This window comes from Carcharhinus amblyrhynchos, chromosome 5 (genome assembly GCF_965287045.1).
Source record: "Carcharhinus amblyrhynchos chromosome 5, sCarAmb.v2.hapA, whole genome shotgun sequence".
Lineage (NCBI taxonomy): Eukaryota > Metazoa > Chordata > Chondrichthyes > Carcharhiniformes > Carcharhinidae > Carcharhinus > Carcharhinus amblyrhynchos.
Window position 1 is genome coordinate 99,814,162 of NC_137328.1, and position 18,263 is coordinate 99,832,424.

Here is an 18,263-nt window from a genome sequence, read left to right on the forward strand (position 1 = left end):
TCAGAACCCAGTCTGATCCTGTTCCAACTCCAGTGTTTCTTTCTGTAAACCAGGAATGTTAAGGTACCAACAGAACGAGCACCACTGTTTCTGTTAAGTGAGCTAATTCAGCTCACTGCTAACACTATTAACCAGGAATACAGGCAGAAGCTGGGAGCACTCTGCTTTGTTAGGAAAGTTGTGGTGGGTTGGCATAGAGCCGTAGAGTTTTATGGCAGAGACAGAGGCCCTTTGGCCCATCCTGTCTATGGTGGCCATCAAACACCTACCAATTCTAATCCTATTTTCCAGCATTTGGCCCATAACCCGGTAAACTATGGCATTTAAAATGCTCATCTTAATGTTTCTTAAATGTTGTGAGGGTTCCCACCTCCACTACCCGTTCAGGCAGTGAGTTTGAGATTCCTACCACCACCTTGGTGAAAAAGGCTTCCCTCAAATCCCCTTTAACTGTCCTGCCCCTTATCTTAAATCTATGCCTCCTAGTTACTGACCCCTCTACTAAGGGGAAAAGTTTCTTCTTATCCACCCTTTCTATGTCCCTCATAATTTCATTTACCTCAATCGTGTTCCCCCTCAGCTTCCTCTGCTCTAAAGAAAACTACTCTAAACAGCCACTCTTCATAGTTGAAAAACTTCAGCCAAGTTTGTATCACAGCTTGGTATGGCTCCTGCTCTGCCCAAGACTACAAGAAACTACAAAGATACTGTCTGAAATGAAGCCCAGCCCATTGTGCAAACCAACCTCCCATCCATTGATTCTGTCTACACTTCCTGCTGCCTCAGCAAAGCAGCCAGCATAGTCAAGGGTCCCACGCATCCTGACATTCTCGCTTCCACCTTCTTCCGTCAGGAAAAAGATACAAAAGTCTGAGGTCATGTACCAACCGATTCAAGAACAGTTTCTTCCAGCTGCCTTTAGACTTCTGAATGGACCTACTTCGCATTAAGCTGTTTGTTCTCTACACTCTAGCTATGACTGTGACACTATACTCTGCACTTCTTTTCTTCTCTATGAATGGTATGCTTTGTATAGCATGCAAGAAACAATACTTTTCACTGTATGCTAATAATAGATGTGACAATAATAAATCAAATCAAATTGAATCAAACATCCTGGGGAATCTCTTCTGCACCCTCACCCTTTGTTAACAATTTCACTTAGGACTAGTTAGTCCATAAGAATAAACATCCCTCTCCTTTCACAGATGCTTCAGTAAGTACTTTCACAACGCCAGGTTGAAGTCCAGCAGGTTTATTTGGTAGCATGAGCTTGCCGAGCATTGCCGCCTTCCTGCTACAAATAAACCTGCTGGACTTTAACCTGGTGTTGTGAGACTAATTACTGAAGCTCTTTGAAAGGAGACAGATGTTTATCCTTATGGACTGACTAGTCCTAAGTGACTTTAACCTGGTGTTGTGAGACTACTTACTGTGCCCACCCCAGTCCAAAGCCGGCAACTCCACATAAAGAGCTTTAGATAGTGGAGCCGTTTCTCTGTGGGATTGCGGGAATTCCTACCTTCCCTGTCTAACTCCTCGGGAAAAGACCCGGGACGTCTCTTTTTAGGAGGGGAGTGTCACTGGGTGAAAGGGTGCAGTGAATTCTCCCCCTGTTTGGTTCTGGCTGAGGTTGTATGTCAAAGTGTCCACCTCTGTGATGTGACAAGCGGTGAGCAGGCGGGTTTGATGGGATTTGGAGAGACACAGAGAGAGCATAATCCAGGTTAATGGAGATGGAGGGCAATTCCTCCTGGATGTCCATTCCACCCGGATATTAGAAACTGTTGTTGAAATTTGAATTTGGGTTGCTAACTGACGTGGTGTTCCTGTCTGGAATTTATTTTAGAAAGGCGAGTAGGAGGAATGTGAGGGCGGGCGGTGTTGTTCCTTTAAATCCTCCCCGGAAATAGCGGAGTTATGAAATCAAAGTCTGGTCGGGGTGAGAAGAGGCAGTGCCAGTGAGGGCTAGTGTCAGAGAGGCAGTCACTCACTCACAGAGCGAAGCAGCACTTGGAGCTGTGAGAAGTGGTGGCCTTTCCCTGCCACCTCCACATTCCTGCCTGCCCCCCCCCCCCGGATCCTCTGGAGTTCCTCTCCTCCCACAGGGAGCCGCTGCTTACACCCCAGTCAGATACGGTTCCAAACTTTAACCGGAGCGGGAATTGTAGAGTCCAATTCACCGGGAATGGGCTGGAAAGTTCAGCTCGTGTTGTGGGTCGCTTTCCTTTCTACTGCCTCCGCTCTCAGACGTGGTAAGAAATCATTTTAAATCCATGCAACTGAAAAGATGGGAGCTTTTTTTTTAAAAAAAGATACAATTGTGAAATGGGGTGAATCTGTGTATAGGTAATAATTGAGAGGTAATTAATGAACAGAAATTGCTGGGTAAACTGGCAGCATCTGGGGTCCAATATGATTCTTGTTCAGAGCTGTGTTGTGTCAGTGTGAAAGTGGTCAGATCTGGGAGGTTTATTACTCCAGCCCTGTTAAGTTTGCAGGAGTGAAATCTACACAGTTGCTATCAGGGAAATGGAACAAGTGCCTGGGATAAGGAGGGGACAGACTGAGTGACAGTTGTCTGCTTACTCTCCCCGTTATCCCTTCCACAAACCCACCCTGAGAAACATCCAGGGGGAAGGTTGTGGTGTGTGTGTGTGTGGGGGGGGGGGGGGGGGGCGGAGAGAGGGGGGAATGGGTGTAACCCCTTGGTCCACTGCTGTTCCTCCACTTCTCTGCCCAGAGTGTAGCCGGCGAGACAGAGAGGAGCCAGGATGAGACAAGTGTCGGGACTGATGCTTTCTCACGCTTCCTGCTCATCCATCCGCACTCCACAACAACAGCGATCTGCTGGGGAGGTTATTGGGCGCTACTTCAGATAGACTGAGCACTTTTGAGAGTTACTGGCCCGCAAGTTGATTCGTAAATAGGCAACGGTACGTGTGGCGATAACATCGCACTGGATGATGTGTATATGTCTGCTTCACTGCATCCCAGACAAACTTCACCATGAGGCTGCTTTGTAAACCTGAACCAAACCCCTGGCATGATAACTCCCCTGAAACAACCGCTCTGTGCCTTCAACCCACAACTACCGACTGCTCTGCTTTAGATTATAATAATTCATCAGTGCCCTCGCCACTCTCACACACAATCCAGAATTAATTGGAGAACCTTGCAAATATTGCCTGTAAACTATTTCTTCAGTGTGTGAGAAACGAGTTCGCCTGCTGCTGGCCTGACACTAAAACGTTCAACAACACCTTCCTCTGCTCTTAGACTTTACACTTTGATTCCAGGAGGGACAGTCTGTAACTTTTTATTCCACGCACCTTTGCTTCTTCGCACGCTTCTTGGTTGATAAAGCTGGCGTTATCGATTGAATGTGACGAACACTGCTAGAATGATCCATGTGTTGGTGAATTTTCAATATAGAAAGTTTAAAGTTTATTTATTAGTCACAAGTAGGCTTCCGTTTATGCTGCCTTGAAGTTACTGTGAAAATCCCCTAGTCGCCACACTCCGGCACCTGTTGGGGTACACTGAGGGAGAATTTAACATGGCCAATGCTCCTAACCAGCACGTCTTTCTGACTGTGGGAGGAAACCGGAGAACCCGGAGGAAACCCATGCAAATATGGGGAGAATGTGCAAACTCCGCACAGTGACCTAAGCTGGGAATCAAACCCGGGTCCCTGGCACTGTGAGGCAGTAGTACTAACCTAGTGCCGCTTATAACAAATAGGATATTAGCAAAGATTTTAATGATATCTTAAGAGATACTGCAAATGTTTCATGAGGTTTCAAATTTCATGATTAGAACACAGATATGGCCAGGGAGTTACTGGAATTTGTACAGAACATTGAGATTCCTGGAGAAAACAGCAGAGCTTGTTTACTTTGTCTCAAAATCTCACGGCCACTTTGTTCCGGCTGTTTATCTTAAGGTTCAGGGCGGTGGAATGGAAACTTCAGGATTAAAGGTGAAGTTAGAGAGGGGTGGGAGAGAGTAGGAGAAGCAAAGAAAGAAAGAACAGGAAGTAAGGGGGGGGTGTTGGAGGGGGGAAACAGCCAGCTGCAGTTACATTTACAGGAAGAAGAAACAATGACCTTGAATTAAAATGAAAGCAAAGTGACAGAGTGAAGAACTGGAAATTATCCAGATTGACGGAAAGATTTTTATTCAATTTCACCACTGACCAGTGTAATTGTGGGGTGAACATTTCCCTTGATTGTGAAGGACATAGATAGGAAGAAACTTTCCTCTTAACTAGGGCAGCACAGTGGTACAGTGTTTGGCACTGCTGCCTCACAGCACCAGGGACCTGGGTTCAATTTCTGGTTTGGGTCACTGCCTGTGCGGTTTCTGTACATACTTCTCATGTCTGCGTGGGTTTCCTCCAGGTGCTCCGGTTCACTCCCACCATCTGAAAGGCATGCTGGTTAGGTGCATTGGCCATGCTAAATTCTCCCTCAGTGTACGCAAACAGGCGCCGGAGTGTGGAGATTGGGGGATTTTCACAGTAACTTCATTGCAGCATTAATGTAAGCCTACTTGTGACACAAATAAATAAACTTTAATAGAGAGGTCAATAACCGGGGGCATTGACACAGGAGATTTACACAGGATTTGAGGAAAAAAGTCTTTACCTAGAGAGTGCTGGGAATCTGGAACTTGATGCCAGAAGGGGTGGTAGAGGCAGGAAGCCTCACAACATTTAAGAAGCATTTGGATGACCCCTTGAAATGCCATAACATACAAAGCTACAGGCAAGCACTGGGAAATGGGATTAGAATAGATAGGTATAGGCAGGTACAGACATCATGGGCTGTAGTGCCTCTTTCTATGCTGTAAATGACTCTTCTGTTTTTTTTGCATTTTGAAATTATTTTAACCCAGCGCTGCTTTCAGAAATTTTTTTTAGTAAATCATTGAAATCTGTTTTAACATTTCATACGTGTTTAAAATTAGATTACTTAATTTCTTTTGGATCCATTGATTTGAGTTGCTTTTGTTGTTTACATTTTGTGGGAATGGATTCTAGGAGAAAGACTGATCAAACACAGCCTGTCAATCCGGTCTGGAAGGGAAATTCTACAGGTTAATCTTCCTTGTGCACAATGAGACAAGATCCTGGGAAGACAGAAAATGCAGGAAAATCTCAGCAGGCCTGGCAGCACCTGTGAAGACAGAATAGAGCTAACATTATGGGATGATCCCAGATTCAAAACATTGGCTCTATTCTGTCTCCACAGATGCTGTCAGAGCTGCTGTGATGTGTTTCCGATTCCAGCATCTGCAGTATTTTCCCTTTATTAAGATTCTTGGAAGGGTGTGTGTAAATGGTTTTGGAGGTAACTTATCTACACTTTAAATTCATGCCGATTGAGCTAATTCCACTCACACTACAGAAGAAACTGGCTACAAAATAAACAGTGGAAAATGGGTGGCATGGTGGCACCGTGGTTAGCACTGCTGCCTCACAGCACCAAGGACCTGGGTTCAGTTCTGGCATCGGGTCACTGTGTGGAGTTTGCACATTCTCCCTGTGTCTGCATGGGTTTCCACTGGGTGCTTCAGTTTCCTCCCACAGTTCAAAGATGTGTGAGTTAGGTTGATTGGCCATGTTAAATTGACCCTAGTGTCGGGAAGATTAGCAGGGCAAATAGTGGGGCTATGAGAATGGGGCCTGGGTAGGATTGTGGTCAATGCAGACCCGATGGGCCAAATGGCCTCCTTCTGCACTTAGGGCTTCTATGATCTGTTTTTGCCTCAAGTATTTCAGCGGTATTTTTGTTTCCAATTCCTTTAGAGTTGTTATATTCAGTCATCATTGTGGGTAAGATTCACTCTGTGCCTTTTATAATATGGCTTTAGTATTTTATGGACATATGTAAAAGAAGAACTGGAATTTAAGTGGAGAGTGTGTGATTAATTCTGAGACAAGGATAATTGTTATGTGTCCCTAACCTGGCTAGAGAAATGATTCTCTGTAAATCAGAAGTGCTTTGAGGACGGTTCCATATTCTTGCAAGTGGATTGTGTTATCTGTGCACAAGTCTTGCTGTGTATGTTAATGTAGAAATCCCCCAGCCCAGCACAAATGTTATCAAAACAATAGACTTCCCACTCTGTCGCGACAATTTTCCACACAATAATTTCTCAGGCCACTGACACAAGCAAAAGTATTGTTCTTGATGGAGAACAGGCTGGAAAACAGACAGGCAATCATCCTAGGTTGCTTCAGTGTATCAGTCTGGTTGTGAGACACCTCCCACAAGTGAATGCAATTTGTAATTTTCCTCATCATTTTTAAACAAAATACATAGTTGTTAAACTTTAAAGCTTAGTGTGAGCCCAAGCATCACACATATGTTTGTCAAAGAAATAAAACTAAAAGCAGAAAATGCTGGAAATTGTCAGCAGGTCTGGAAGCATCCGTGGAGAGAGAAACCGAGCCAGTATGACCTCAGTGTGGTAGCTGCTACTGGGTAATGTGACTGTTAAGTCGCAGTTATCTCTTATGAAACAATTTTTTTTTCTGCAAATTTATATGATACATTTAGAAATAACAATCGACTTTTCCCGTCCCGCCCGCCACAGGAATTTTATGGCCAGGGAGCAGATCACGCAAGGGTCTGTTGACCTTGGGTGGGATTTTCCGGCCAGAAAATGCCACCCTGTAAGTTTAACTTTCAGTTTAAACCTACAATCGGAATGCAATGTTTTACCAGAAAATTGTTTCCCATTAGACATAACATTATAATTATTTATAAAGAATGACTTTTAGCCATCTGTAAGTAGTTGAAATATTTGGAGGCTCTGCAGTTTTAAGAGCCATTTAGTGTACAGTTGTGTGATTTGAATCTGGCCTCTGTAACTACCATGCTAAAACATTGAATTGCTTATCAACTAAATAGCTAAGTTACACATTCGGACATATGAACTAAGAGCAGGAATAGCCCATTGGGCCCTTCAGACTTACTCCGCCATTCAATAAGATCATCTGACTGTAACCTCCTACCTACCCCAGATAACTCTTTGCCCCCTTTTAAATCAATAATCTACCTATCCCTGCCTTGAATACATACAAACTCTCTATTTTTTGAGGATCTGATTGGATTTGTTTTGATTTATTATTGTCACATGTATTAATATACAGTGAAAAATATTGTTCTTTGCGTGCTATACAGACAAAGCATACTGTACGTAGAGAAGGAAAGAAGATGCAGAATGTAGTGTTACAGTCATAGTTAGAGTGTAAAGAAAGATCAACTTAATATGAGGTAGGTCCCTTCAGAAGTCTGCTGGCAGGAGGGAAGAAGCTATTCTTGAGCAGGTGGGTATATGACCTCAGACTTTTGTATCTCGTAGGAAAAGAGGCCCAGAGATACACTATCCCCTGAGAGAAAATAAATCTCCTCATCCCTGTCTTAAATGGGCAACCCCTGATTTTTAAATTGTGATAGTAGTGGCTATCACAAGAGAAAACATCCTCTCTATATCCACCCTGTCAAGACCCCTTACATGTTACAATTAAATCACCTCTTATTCTTCTAGATTCTAGCAGATTCAAGCCTGCCCTGTCCAAGCTGCCCATTCCTGGCATCAATTTAGTGAAAAGTCTGACAACACCAGGTTTTAGTCCAACCTATTTATTTGATAATATACTCACAAGCTTTCGGGTTAGCCCCTTCGTCAGGTGAATGGAGAGTTCTGGCCTCAGACAGAGCATATAAAGCACAGACAGTTTAGAGATTACTGATTAGAATGCGAATCCTTACACCTAAGCTGCTGTTCAAGACCTGAAGTGGCTGATAATGTGAGTGGAAGGAGCATTAAATACTCTTTAATACTCTTTAATAATCAGTAAATACTCTTGCAACTCGGCCAACATTGTCTACCTGATACGTTGCAAGAAAGGATGTCCCGAAGCATGGCACATTGGGGAGACCATGCAGACGCTACGACAACGGATGAATGAACATCGCTCGACAGTCACCAGGCAAGACTGTTCCCTTCCTGTTGGCGAACACTTCAGTGGTCACGGGCATTCAGCCTCTGACCTTCGGGTAAGCATTCTCCAAGGCGGCCTTCACGACACACGACAGCGCAGAGTCGCTGAACAGAGACTGATAGCCAAGTTCCGCACACATGAGGACGGTCTCAACAGGGATCTTGGGTTCATGTCGCACTATCTGTAACCCCCGTGACTTGCCTGGGTTTGCAAAACCTCACTTACTGTACTGTCTGGAGACAATACACATCTCTTTAAACTGTGATCAGTGCTCCTTCCACTCACATTATCAGCCACTTCAGGTCTTGAACAGCAAGTTAGGTGTAAGGATTCGCATTCTAATCAGTAATCTCTAAACTGTCTGTGCTTTATATGCTCTGTCTGAGGCCAGAACTCTCCATTCACCTGACGAAGGGGCTAACCCGAAAGCTTGTGAGTATATTATCAAATAAATAGGTTGGACTAAAACCTGGTGTTGTCAGACTTTTTACTGTGTTTACGCCAGTCCAACGCCGGCATACCCACATCATCAATTTAGTGAACCATCTCTGAACAGCTTCCTTGAATAAGGAGACCAATACTGTACACAATATTCCAGGTGTGGTCTCACCAATGCCCTGTGCAACTGAAGCATTACCACCTTACTTTAATATTCAATTCCCTTCACAGTAAACAATAACATTCTATTAGCTTTCCTAATTACTTGCATATTAGCCTTTTGTGATTCATGCACTAGGACACCCACATCCCTCTGAACCTCAGCTCTGCAATCTCTCTCCCTTTTTTCTCATAATATTTTTTCTATTTGCATATTTGTTTTATAAAAGATAACTGCGACTTTACAGTCACGTTACCCAGTAGCAGCTACCACACTGAGATCATACTGGTTCGATTTCTCTCCATGGATGCTTCCAGACCTGCTGACAATTTCCAGCATTTTCTGCTTTTATTTTTATTTCTTTGTCAGACACGTCAAATGCAATGAAAATCTCCTTTGTGAAGAAATGAGGGGTCAGGAGGATTGAACTGGTTAGTTCCTGCTTTGTTTTCAAAAGCTATTGTTTCTTTTTCTAAACTGTGCTGTAACTGCTCTGTATTAAGAATTATAATCTTAAGCTTTTTTTTTCTATTTTTCCTGTCAAAAAAGACAGTTTCACATTTTACCTGCATTATACTCCATTGGCCAAATCTTTGCCCACTCACATACCTATGTCCGCTCATCATCTCCCTATGTCCTCTTCACAACTTACTTTCCTACCTATTTTTCTATAATCAGCAAATTTAGCAGCCGTACCTCAATCCCTATATCCAAGATATTCTACAACCAGGTGTTAAAATGGGTGTGAAAGCTAATAGCAATATTGAATGAAGATTTCCTGGGTGGTAAACATTTGGGATCTCACCCGCAATGCATTGGAAATTCCAAGATGAGGTGAAAAATTAATTGTTTTCACTGCAGACCTTTTCAAGTAAGAATCCAAGATGATTGCTTCCAAAGAAGAGAGTAATCACAAGCAAGTAATAGTTAAATTGAGTATTATTAGTGGCCCAGAGAGAAGAATGGGATAACTGTGGTCTTTGCAGTATAAAAAACCTATAAAGAATTGAAGTGCAGAACATCATGGCATTTTGTTCATTGCAATTATATTAATGATTTCACATTTAATATGAGTCTTCGGACATTAGTACAAACAATTCAATCTTAGAATTTTACAAAAGAGAGAAAGCCATTAAGATAAAAACAAATTACTGCGGATGCTGAAATCTGAAACAAAAAAACAGAAGATGCTGCAAAATCTTAACAGGTCTGACAGCATCTGTGGAGAGAGAATGGAACCAATGTTTAGAATCTAGATTACTCTTTACCAGCCATAAGCATTGTTTATACTGTCAGGACTATACAATACACGTTGTTCCAATCCCCTTGCCTGTGGGGAATTTAAAAAAATCAAATCATTCTCTTTTTTAGAAGGATAATCGCAGAAGCTGATAGCCACAAATATTACAGGGATATTCCATGTCCTAACAATCATCTACACTGAGAAATCTCTCCAACCACTTCCTTAAGTCTTTTTTTTATTCATTCGTGGGACATGGGTATCGCTGGCTGGCCAGCATTTACTGCCCATCCCTAATTGCCATTCGTAGGAAGTTGAGAGTCAACCACATTGCTGTGGCTCTGGAGTTAGATGTAGGCCAGACCAGGCAAGGATGGCAGATTTCCTTCCCTAAAGAACATGAATGAACCAGGTGGGTTTTTCCAACAATCAACAATGGTTTCATGGTCATTAGTAGATTCTTAATTCCAGATATTTTAAAATTATTTTGATGATAATCTGTAATTGTAGACTAGAGAAATCCAGTGTTTATGATGTTCTACATTGCTTATGACTGCTCCCTGCTCTAGAAAGTCTAAGTATTTAATATGTGGCGCTTTCAATGACTGCCAAAAACGAAAAGAATCTAACATAAATACAATTACATTTTTCCACTGTTAAGTAATTGGAAACATTAATTTTAAACTTCTGATTGTTATTTTTCAGATAACTCATCACAGAATAAAGCGGATCCAAGAAGTTTTGCATTTCATCCAGATCCTTTGGAATATTTAGATCTCGATGGGAAAATTGAAGGTGAAGGCTCAGGCCGGTATGATGGTAGTGGATTCAGAGATGCATCTGGATTTGGACCGGATGACAATAAACCCATCGTCCCTGTTGTACAGTCTGAGGAACGCCTTGTGAAACTTGCAGGGACCATCTCAAACACAGTGGAACAATACCTAACCAGTCGATGGATGACTGCATTTATTCCTTCTGTTTACATCGTTGTTTTTGCAGTGGGATTGCTTCTCAACTGTGTTGCAATTTTAATGATTCGCTTCAGAATAAAGCATAAAAAGCCAACAGTAATTTACATGATGAATTTGGCAGCAGCAGATTTGTTGTTTGTGCTCTTGCTGCCTCTGAAAATCGCCTACCATTTTTCTGGTAATAACTGGGGGTTTGGCTCCTTGCTGTGTCGATTAGTTACTGGTGGTTTTTATGCTTACATGTACTGTTCAGTGCTGCTGATGATGTGTATAAGCATTGACCGTTTTCTCGCTGTGGTCTATCCAATACGATCTGCCCTTTGGAGAACCCGGGGACGTACGATTGTGTTTTGCCTTGTCTCGTGGCTTGCAGCTATCGGCGGTGCTGTGCCACTTTGCCTTACAGAGCAAACGGTGTATGTCTCTCAGCTGGACATTATAACCTGCCACGATGTGCTACCCCTCTCGACGTTACAAAACTATTCCAGTTACTATTTCCCCGCTTTGTGTTTTCTGCTCTTTGTTATTCCCCTGCTTGTGACCTTGGTCTGCTACATATGTATTATCTCAACCCTTCATTCAGCAAACATGACAAACAAGAGCAAGAAAACTCGTGCTGTCTGTTTGGCTGTGATTGTGCTGTCGGTCTTCATTGTTTGTTTTGCACCGTCTAACATTATTTTGCTCATACACTACCTTCATTTTTATCATGCGTCAAGTGACTCTCTCTATTTTGCCTACATTATCTGCGTGTGCATAGGCAGTGTGAGCTGTTGCCTCGACCCTTTGATTTATTATTATGCCTCAAGCCTTTTCCAAATGCATTTTCAGAATCTCCTGTGCCCTCGGGATGCCACTGAATCTGGGAATAGTCAAACCGAGTCTAAGAGCTGTAAAACAGGGCACTCCAGTTTGAACGATACTTCCTACAAAAAATTACTAGCCTAAATTCATTGCATTATATTTTGTCAATATTGTATTTTTATTTTATAAAGGCATGGTAACCTGCAATTTGGTCTTATTATGTAACAAAACCTTCCAACTCTGTAGCTTCTTTGGATTGTACTCTTCGTTGTGAATTTGTTACACATTTATTTGTGACAAAAATTATGATTTGAGACTAGATTTAATTAAAAGATTTCTGTTCTGGTTATAATTCACATTGCATGTTTTGTTCATCAGATGGATTCAGAGCATATTTATTGCTGAAATTCCAATGTAATTGAGTCAGAATCACCACAACCCTTGAACTGCTGTAAATTTCATACATCCTGACCTTGTCACAAGTTAATCCAATTAGTAGGATGAATTGAAGCAACTATTCTTAGTTTATTGGATTTCAAGGTTTATGTTGCCTGTGTTTTGTTCTCGTTTCTCATGGGGGAATGACTGGGTGAAAGGATATGGAAGAAGCACCTCTGATCAATAAAAATGGTGGTTCAGATTTTGCTTTTGTCAGGATGGTGAAACTGTCAGGGTGGGATTTTCTGGCTGTGCTCGCCCCAAGACTAGAAAATCCCATCTGAGGTCAATGGACCTTTGCATGGACGTGTCCCGTCCACTGTGATTCCCATTGCAGGCAGGATGGGAAAAATCCGACCTCAGTGTTTGCTGTCATCAGTCCACTGAAACTGACAGCAACTTTGACACTTTGGACGTGGTTTGTTTGAATAGTGCTGAAACCAGAAGCTGCTGCCAGCAAGATTATGTTTCTCCATATAGGGTGCAATGGAGAGGTTCTTACAGATGCCTGTCTCTCTTGCAGTCATTAATTGACAAGAACATCCACTCTAACCTTAATAGTTCTGCCCTAAAAAACCACAGAAATGGTTATACCTCGTTGAATGAGGTGTAACTAAGTTTTTAACAGCATGCTAACTTCATAATTAGTGCTGAACCCCCTCTTTGGCCCTGAAAAGATGGTTTTATATTTGCAAAATGCCAAGTTTTTTCACAATGATTAAAAATGTTATATTTTTACAAATATAGAAAATATTGTAACTTTGTTTATCTTTATTTAGCTTCTATCCTAATATGGTTGCTCATTTATTTTACTATTTTAGAATCAAAGTTAAAATTGATGCATTTTAAGTGCTTTTAATTCTGGTTTGCTGAGCCTGAATATTTCAAAATTGATTGCTGGCCTACCTATTTGCTGGCATCACTATTGCTGGATGCCAGGACCTTCTCTTCATTTGGCACCAGATTTAAGCTGCCGTGGGAAAAAGGGAAATCAGGCATCATTGGATCTTTGTGGGGGGGCTTACTTCAAGGTCAGTGGTGAGCATTCTTATTTCACTGGCTTCAAACTCTAAGTCCCAATGTCAAGATCAAATTAGCCCTGTTGAGTGATAGACAACGAAAAACGAAACTGAAGTTCTCCCTCAGCAAAGCAAAATTGCGGTTCTAGAATCTTCTATGACTTGAGCTCTCAGCCTGTTGAAAATGTAAATTGTGTTACAGGCAGTAACTTCCCGAGCTGAGAAGAAATTAAATGCAATGCATTCAACACTTTGTTATTTCAATTTAAGTGATAAAAGTAACATGCTCCAGATGAAACCTTATCTCAGCTTGAAAGAAGGGAATGTAATTCTATTACTGCTGTTCTGAGATGTTCCCCATCTGTATTGCTGCAGCTGTCAAAGGCATACATATAAATATCAATGATTTCACATGTGCATTATGTCTCTCAATTGCTTTGAACATAGAGGGGCAGTGGGGGGGGGGGGGGGGGGTGAGATTTTTGGTCCATGCCTACCCCAAGACCAGAAAATCCCATCTGGGTTCAACGGACCTTTGCATGGTGCACCCCCACCTGCTCTGATTCCTATGGCAGGCGGGATAGGAAAATTCCACCCATTGAATCATACAGTGCAGAATGTATGGCCAGATAGCTCACAGTGACTACAGGTCAGAAAGTCTTTAATTAGCTGCAAAGTGCTTTGGAACATCTGGAGGTTGTGAAAGGCACTACATAAATGCAAATGTTTGTAATTGGTTTTGCTCCTCTTACAGGATATCCAGTTCCTTTTGTTACCACAAGGGCTGGTTGTTACTGTTATGTGAAAATGTGAATTGTAATTTTCAATACTTTATGTGGAATATATTCAGATAGTCATGTTCAATAGTGATTTTAAAAGCCAGAATCTCATGAACCCCCATGGCAAAAGCTCCTCAACCAAATACTGATATAGTATTAATAGTGATTAGAAATGATACAAAACCATTAATATTGTTTCAATTATCTGTTGCCTTCACATTCCAGATTGGGTTGCCATTTTGTTGACAAAAATGTGTTCAAATAAATCTGTGCATCAACATGACATAACTTTCTGGTCAAAAGGATTATGGAGTGGTGGGGAGGCGGGGGCAGATTTTTCACCCACATTTTCAGTGGCTGGAAATGGCCGAGGGGTTGGAGAATCAGGCAGGAGATCTAAAATGGCTTTTACACCAGTGGGATGTCCCTGTTCGATTGTCCCCACCCCCTGCCAGTGATGTAACGGGATTCCTGCCATGCAAACACAGGAACCCTGTTAGGATACATTTAAATATAAATAGTGGGCCTCCCCATAGTATCATCTCCCAACATAGTAAAGTCATCCCCGCTCCTGGGAGAGTGATGTCACATTGGCACAGTATACAACTTTTAAAATCTGTCAGCTAGAAAGCCAGAGGTACACAGGTGAATACAGACCCCCAAGGGGCAGAGGGTCATGCACAGACAGTATCCTGGCATTGCCTGTTTCCTGACACTGCCAGGGCACTGTTGTTTGCCACTGCCCCCAGCACTGCCCAGGCACCGAATGCCAGGGGCACTGCCTCGTGCCAAGGGGAGGTAAGGTCCATATCCTTGGGGGGGGTAGTGTCCATGGTTGAGAGCTATTCTGTGGGGACGGGGTAGGATTCTGTGGTGGTGATGGAGTGGGGGATTCCTTTTACATATTTTTATACTTCTGTCATAAGGGCATCCTCAAGGTTGCAAACGGGGTGGGTGCATTATCCCATCAACAGCATGTGGGACACACTTCCTTGATTTTATTTTTGTTGAAGTGTTTAAAAATAGGCAGGAAAAGCCGGCAGTCTAGATGGCAGACTACACTCTGCTTCTCCCACCTGATTTGACACTTAAATGCAAAATTCCACCCAATATGTTAGTGAATGCTGCAAGTGCCCTAAGAGCAAGAATATTCCTTTATATTCCTGTGTATCCTCACTGGCTACAGGGGAGGTCTCAGAGGATTGGAGAATAGCCAATGTTGTTCCTTTGTTTAAGAAGGGTAGCGAGAATAATCCAGGTAATTACAGGCCGGTGAGCCTTACATCAGTGGTAGGGAAATTATTGGAGAGGATTCTTCGAGACAGGATTTATTCCCACTTGGAAATAAGTGACCATATTAGTGAGAGGCAACATGGTTTTGTGAAGGGGAGGTTGTGTCTCACGAACTTGACTGAGTTTTTCAAGGAAGTGACAAAGATGATTGATGAGGGTAGGGCAGTGGATGTTGTCTACATGGTCTTCAGTAAGGCTTTTGATAAGTTCCCTCATGGCAGACTGGTGCAGAAGGTGAAGTTGCATGGAATCAGAGGTTGCTGGCATGATGGATGTAAAGCTGGCTCAGTCATAGAAGACAGAGGGTAGCAGTGGAAGGGTGTGTTTCTGAATGGAGGGCTATGACAAGTGGCATTCCTCAGGGATCAGTGCTAGGACCTTTGCTGTTTGTAACATGTATAAATGATTTGGAGGAAAACGTAACTGGATTAATTAGTAAGTTTGCGGATGACAGAAAGGTTGGTGAATTTGTGGACAGCGATGAGGGCTATCAGAGGATACAGCAGGATATAGATCAATTGGAGACTTGGGCAGGGAGATGGCGGATGAGTTTAATCTGGACAAATGTGAGATAATGCATTTTGGAAGGTCTAATATGGCAGAACCCTTAAGAATATTGATAGGCAAAGGGATCTGGGTGTACAGGTACACAGGTCACTGAGAGTGGCAAAGCAGGTGGAGAAGGTAGTCAAGAAGGCATATGGCGTGCTTGCCTTCATCTGCTGGGGTATTGAGTTTAAAAATTGGCAAGTCATGTTGACGCTTTACAGAACCTTAGTGAGGCCGCACTTGGAATATAGTGTTCAATTCTGGTCACCACACATCCACTCCAAAGGATGTGGAGGCTTTGAAGAGGGTACAGAAAAGATTTACCAGGATGCTGCCTGGTATGGAGGGCATTAGCTATGAGGAGAAGTTGGAAAAACTTGGTTTGTTCTCACTGGAGCGGTGGAGGTTGAGGGGGGACCTAATAGAAGTCTTCAAGATTATGAGAGGCATGGACAGAGTGGATAGTCAGAAGCTTTTTCCCAGGGTGGAAGAGTCAATTAATAGGGGACACAGGTTTAAGGTGTGAGTTTTAAAAGAGATGTACGAGACAGATATTTTATACAGAGAGTGGTGGTTGCCTGGAACTCATTGCCAGAGGAAGTAATGGAAGCAGGTACACTAGTGACTTTTAAGGGGCATCTTGACAAGTACATGAATGAGGTGGGAATAGGGGGATATGGTCCCTGGAAGTATAGGGGGCTTTAATTAAGTTGGGCAGCATGGTCGTTTCAGGCTTGGAGGGCTGAAGAGCCTGTTCCTGTGCGGTAATATTCTTTGTCCTTTGTTCTGTGTATGTTTGTATATAATTCTGCAAAACTGTGCTCCATTTTTATCACGTTATCATAGAAAGGTAAAAGGTGGGATTTTATAGCGTTGCTTGTTCCAAAACTGTAAAATTACACCTGAGATCAACTGATATTTCTATGGTCCCACCCTTGCCCACTCTGATTCCTTGGCACGCAGGGCGGTAAAATTCTGGCCAAAGTTTTATTTCCTGGTTCATATTGGTTATTTTATTGGTCATTTATTAAGTATGTAATCATTTAATGTTTAAATATATTTTGTCTAAAATTGCATGGAAACAAATTCAACTAATTCTTATGTTTTGAAATAAAAGTTCATAAATTCAAATTGATAAGATTGGAAGCTATCTTATTGACAAATGCTCTCAGAATTTGGATATTTACTATCATTTCCAACTTATGTTCCATTAGAAAGCAGTGAGGCAAATCTGGGCTCAGTAGCACCCATTTTGTTTGGTTGCTATGCGCCTTCTGAAATTAATCCGAAGTGTGTGCATACGCACTTAAGAACATAAGAACATAAGAAATAGGAGCAGGAGTAGGCCATCTGGCCCTTCGAGCCTGCCCCGCCATTCAATAAGATCATGGCTGATCTGTCGTGGCTCAGTTCCACTTTCCGCTTGCAGGTGCAGGTGCAGCAGGTGGTCAGGAAGGCTAATGGGATGCTGGCCTTCATAGCGAAGGGGATTGAATATAAAAGTAGGGAGGTCTTGCTGCAGCTGTATAGGGCATTGGTGAGGCCGCAGCTGGAGTACTGTGTGCAGTTTTGGGCGCCGCACCTGCGCAAAGATATTTTGGCCTTGGAGGGAGTGCAGAGGAGGTTTACTAGGCTGATACCGGAGTTGAGGGGGTTGAGCTATGAGGAGAGGCTGAATAAACTAGGCTTGTACTCGTTGGAGTTTAGAAGAATGAGGGGAGATCTCATTGAGACGTATAAGATGATGAATGGGATGGATAGGATAGAGGTGGAGAGACTCTTCCTGCTCAAAAAAGACACTAGGACTAGGGGGCACAGCCTCAAGATAAAGGGGGGGCGTTTTAGAACGGAGTTGAGGAGGAGCTTCTTCACTCAAAGGGTGGTGAATCTCTGGAATTCTCTACTCGTTGAAGTGGTGGAGGCTGCCTCGCTAAATATTTTCAAGAAGCGGGTTGATGGGTTTTTGATAAGAGAGGGGATTAAGGGTTATGGGGAGAGGGCTTCCAATGGAGAGAACACTGGACTACTTATGACACACACATCTAGCTCCAGCACAGCAGGAGGCACAATGCCGTAGTGGTTAGCATTGCTGCTTCACAGCACCAAGGACATATGTTCAATTCTGGCCTTGGTTGACTGCAAAGTTTGTATGTTTTCCCAATGTCTGCATGGGTTTCCCCCAGATGCTCCGGTTTCCTCCAACAGTCCAAAGATATGCATCTTTGGCCATGCTAAATTCTCCCTTAGAATGTTTGCATTAGGTGCATTAGCCATGGGTTACAGGGATAGGGCAGAGAAAAGGGGCTGGATAAGATACTTTGTCAGGGAGTATCTTTGAATGGGCCAAATGGCCTGCCAAGTTGGCACTGTCGGAATTCTATGACTGTCTGAGCTTCTACAGTGACATTCACATGTTGAGTGACTGCTACATTTGTTGAAGCTGGGACATCAGCCATCAGGCAATGCATCATAGTTATTTCCGCAGTGGGGTGGGGGGGGTGGTGTTGGGGGGAGCCTCCCATTCCATGTTGGTAAGGATGGGTTCTTTCTTT

At 42.8% G+C, this 18,263-nt stretch overlaps 1 protein-coding gene across 1 annotated transcript; it reads left to right on the forward strand.

Moving 5' to 3' along the window:
• Positions 1-1,943: 1,943 nt before the first annotated feature.
• On the forward strand, positions 1,944-13,507 carry LOC145343230 (proteinase-activated receptor 1-like). Its single transcript, XM_080189315.1, has 2 exons — positions 1,944-2,255; positions 10,561-13,507. Exons 1-2 carry the CDS (start codon positions 2,189-2,191, stop codon positions 11,775-11,777), a joined length of 1,284 nt encoding a protein of 427 aa, XP_080045441.1. The 5' UTR covers positions 1,944-2,188; the 3' UTR covers positions 11,778-13,507.
• The last annotated feature ends 4,756 nt before the right edge of the window (positions 13,508-18,263 follow it).

What these genes read in the sequence shown, in the direction of transcription:
- LOC145343230 (XM_080189315.1), top strand. Translation starts at nt 2,189, where the DNA reads ATGGGCTGGAAAGTTCAGCTCGTGTTGTGGGTCGCTTTCCTTTCTACT. An exon ending in TGCCTCCGCTCTCAGACGTG is followed by an intron (nt 2,256 to 10,560) that starts GTAAGAAATCAT and finishes GTTATTTTTCAG; the next exon opens with ATAACTCATCACAGAATAAA.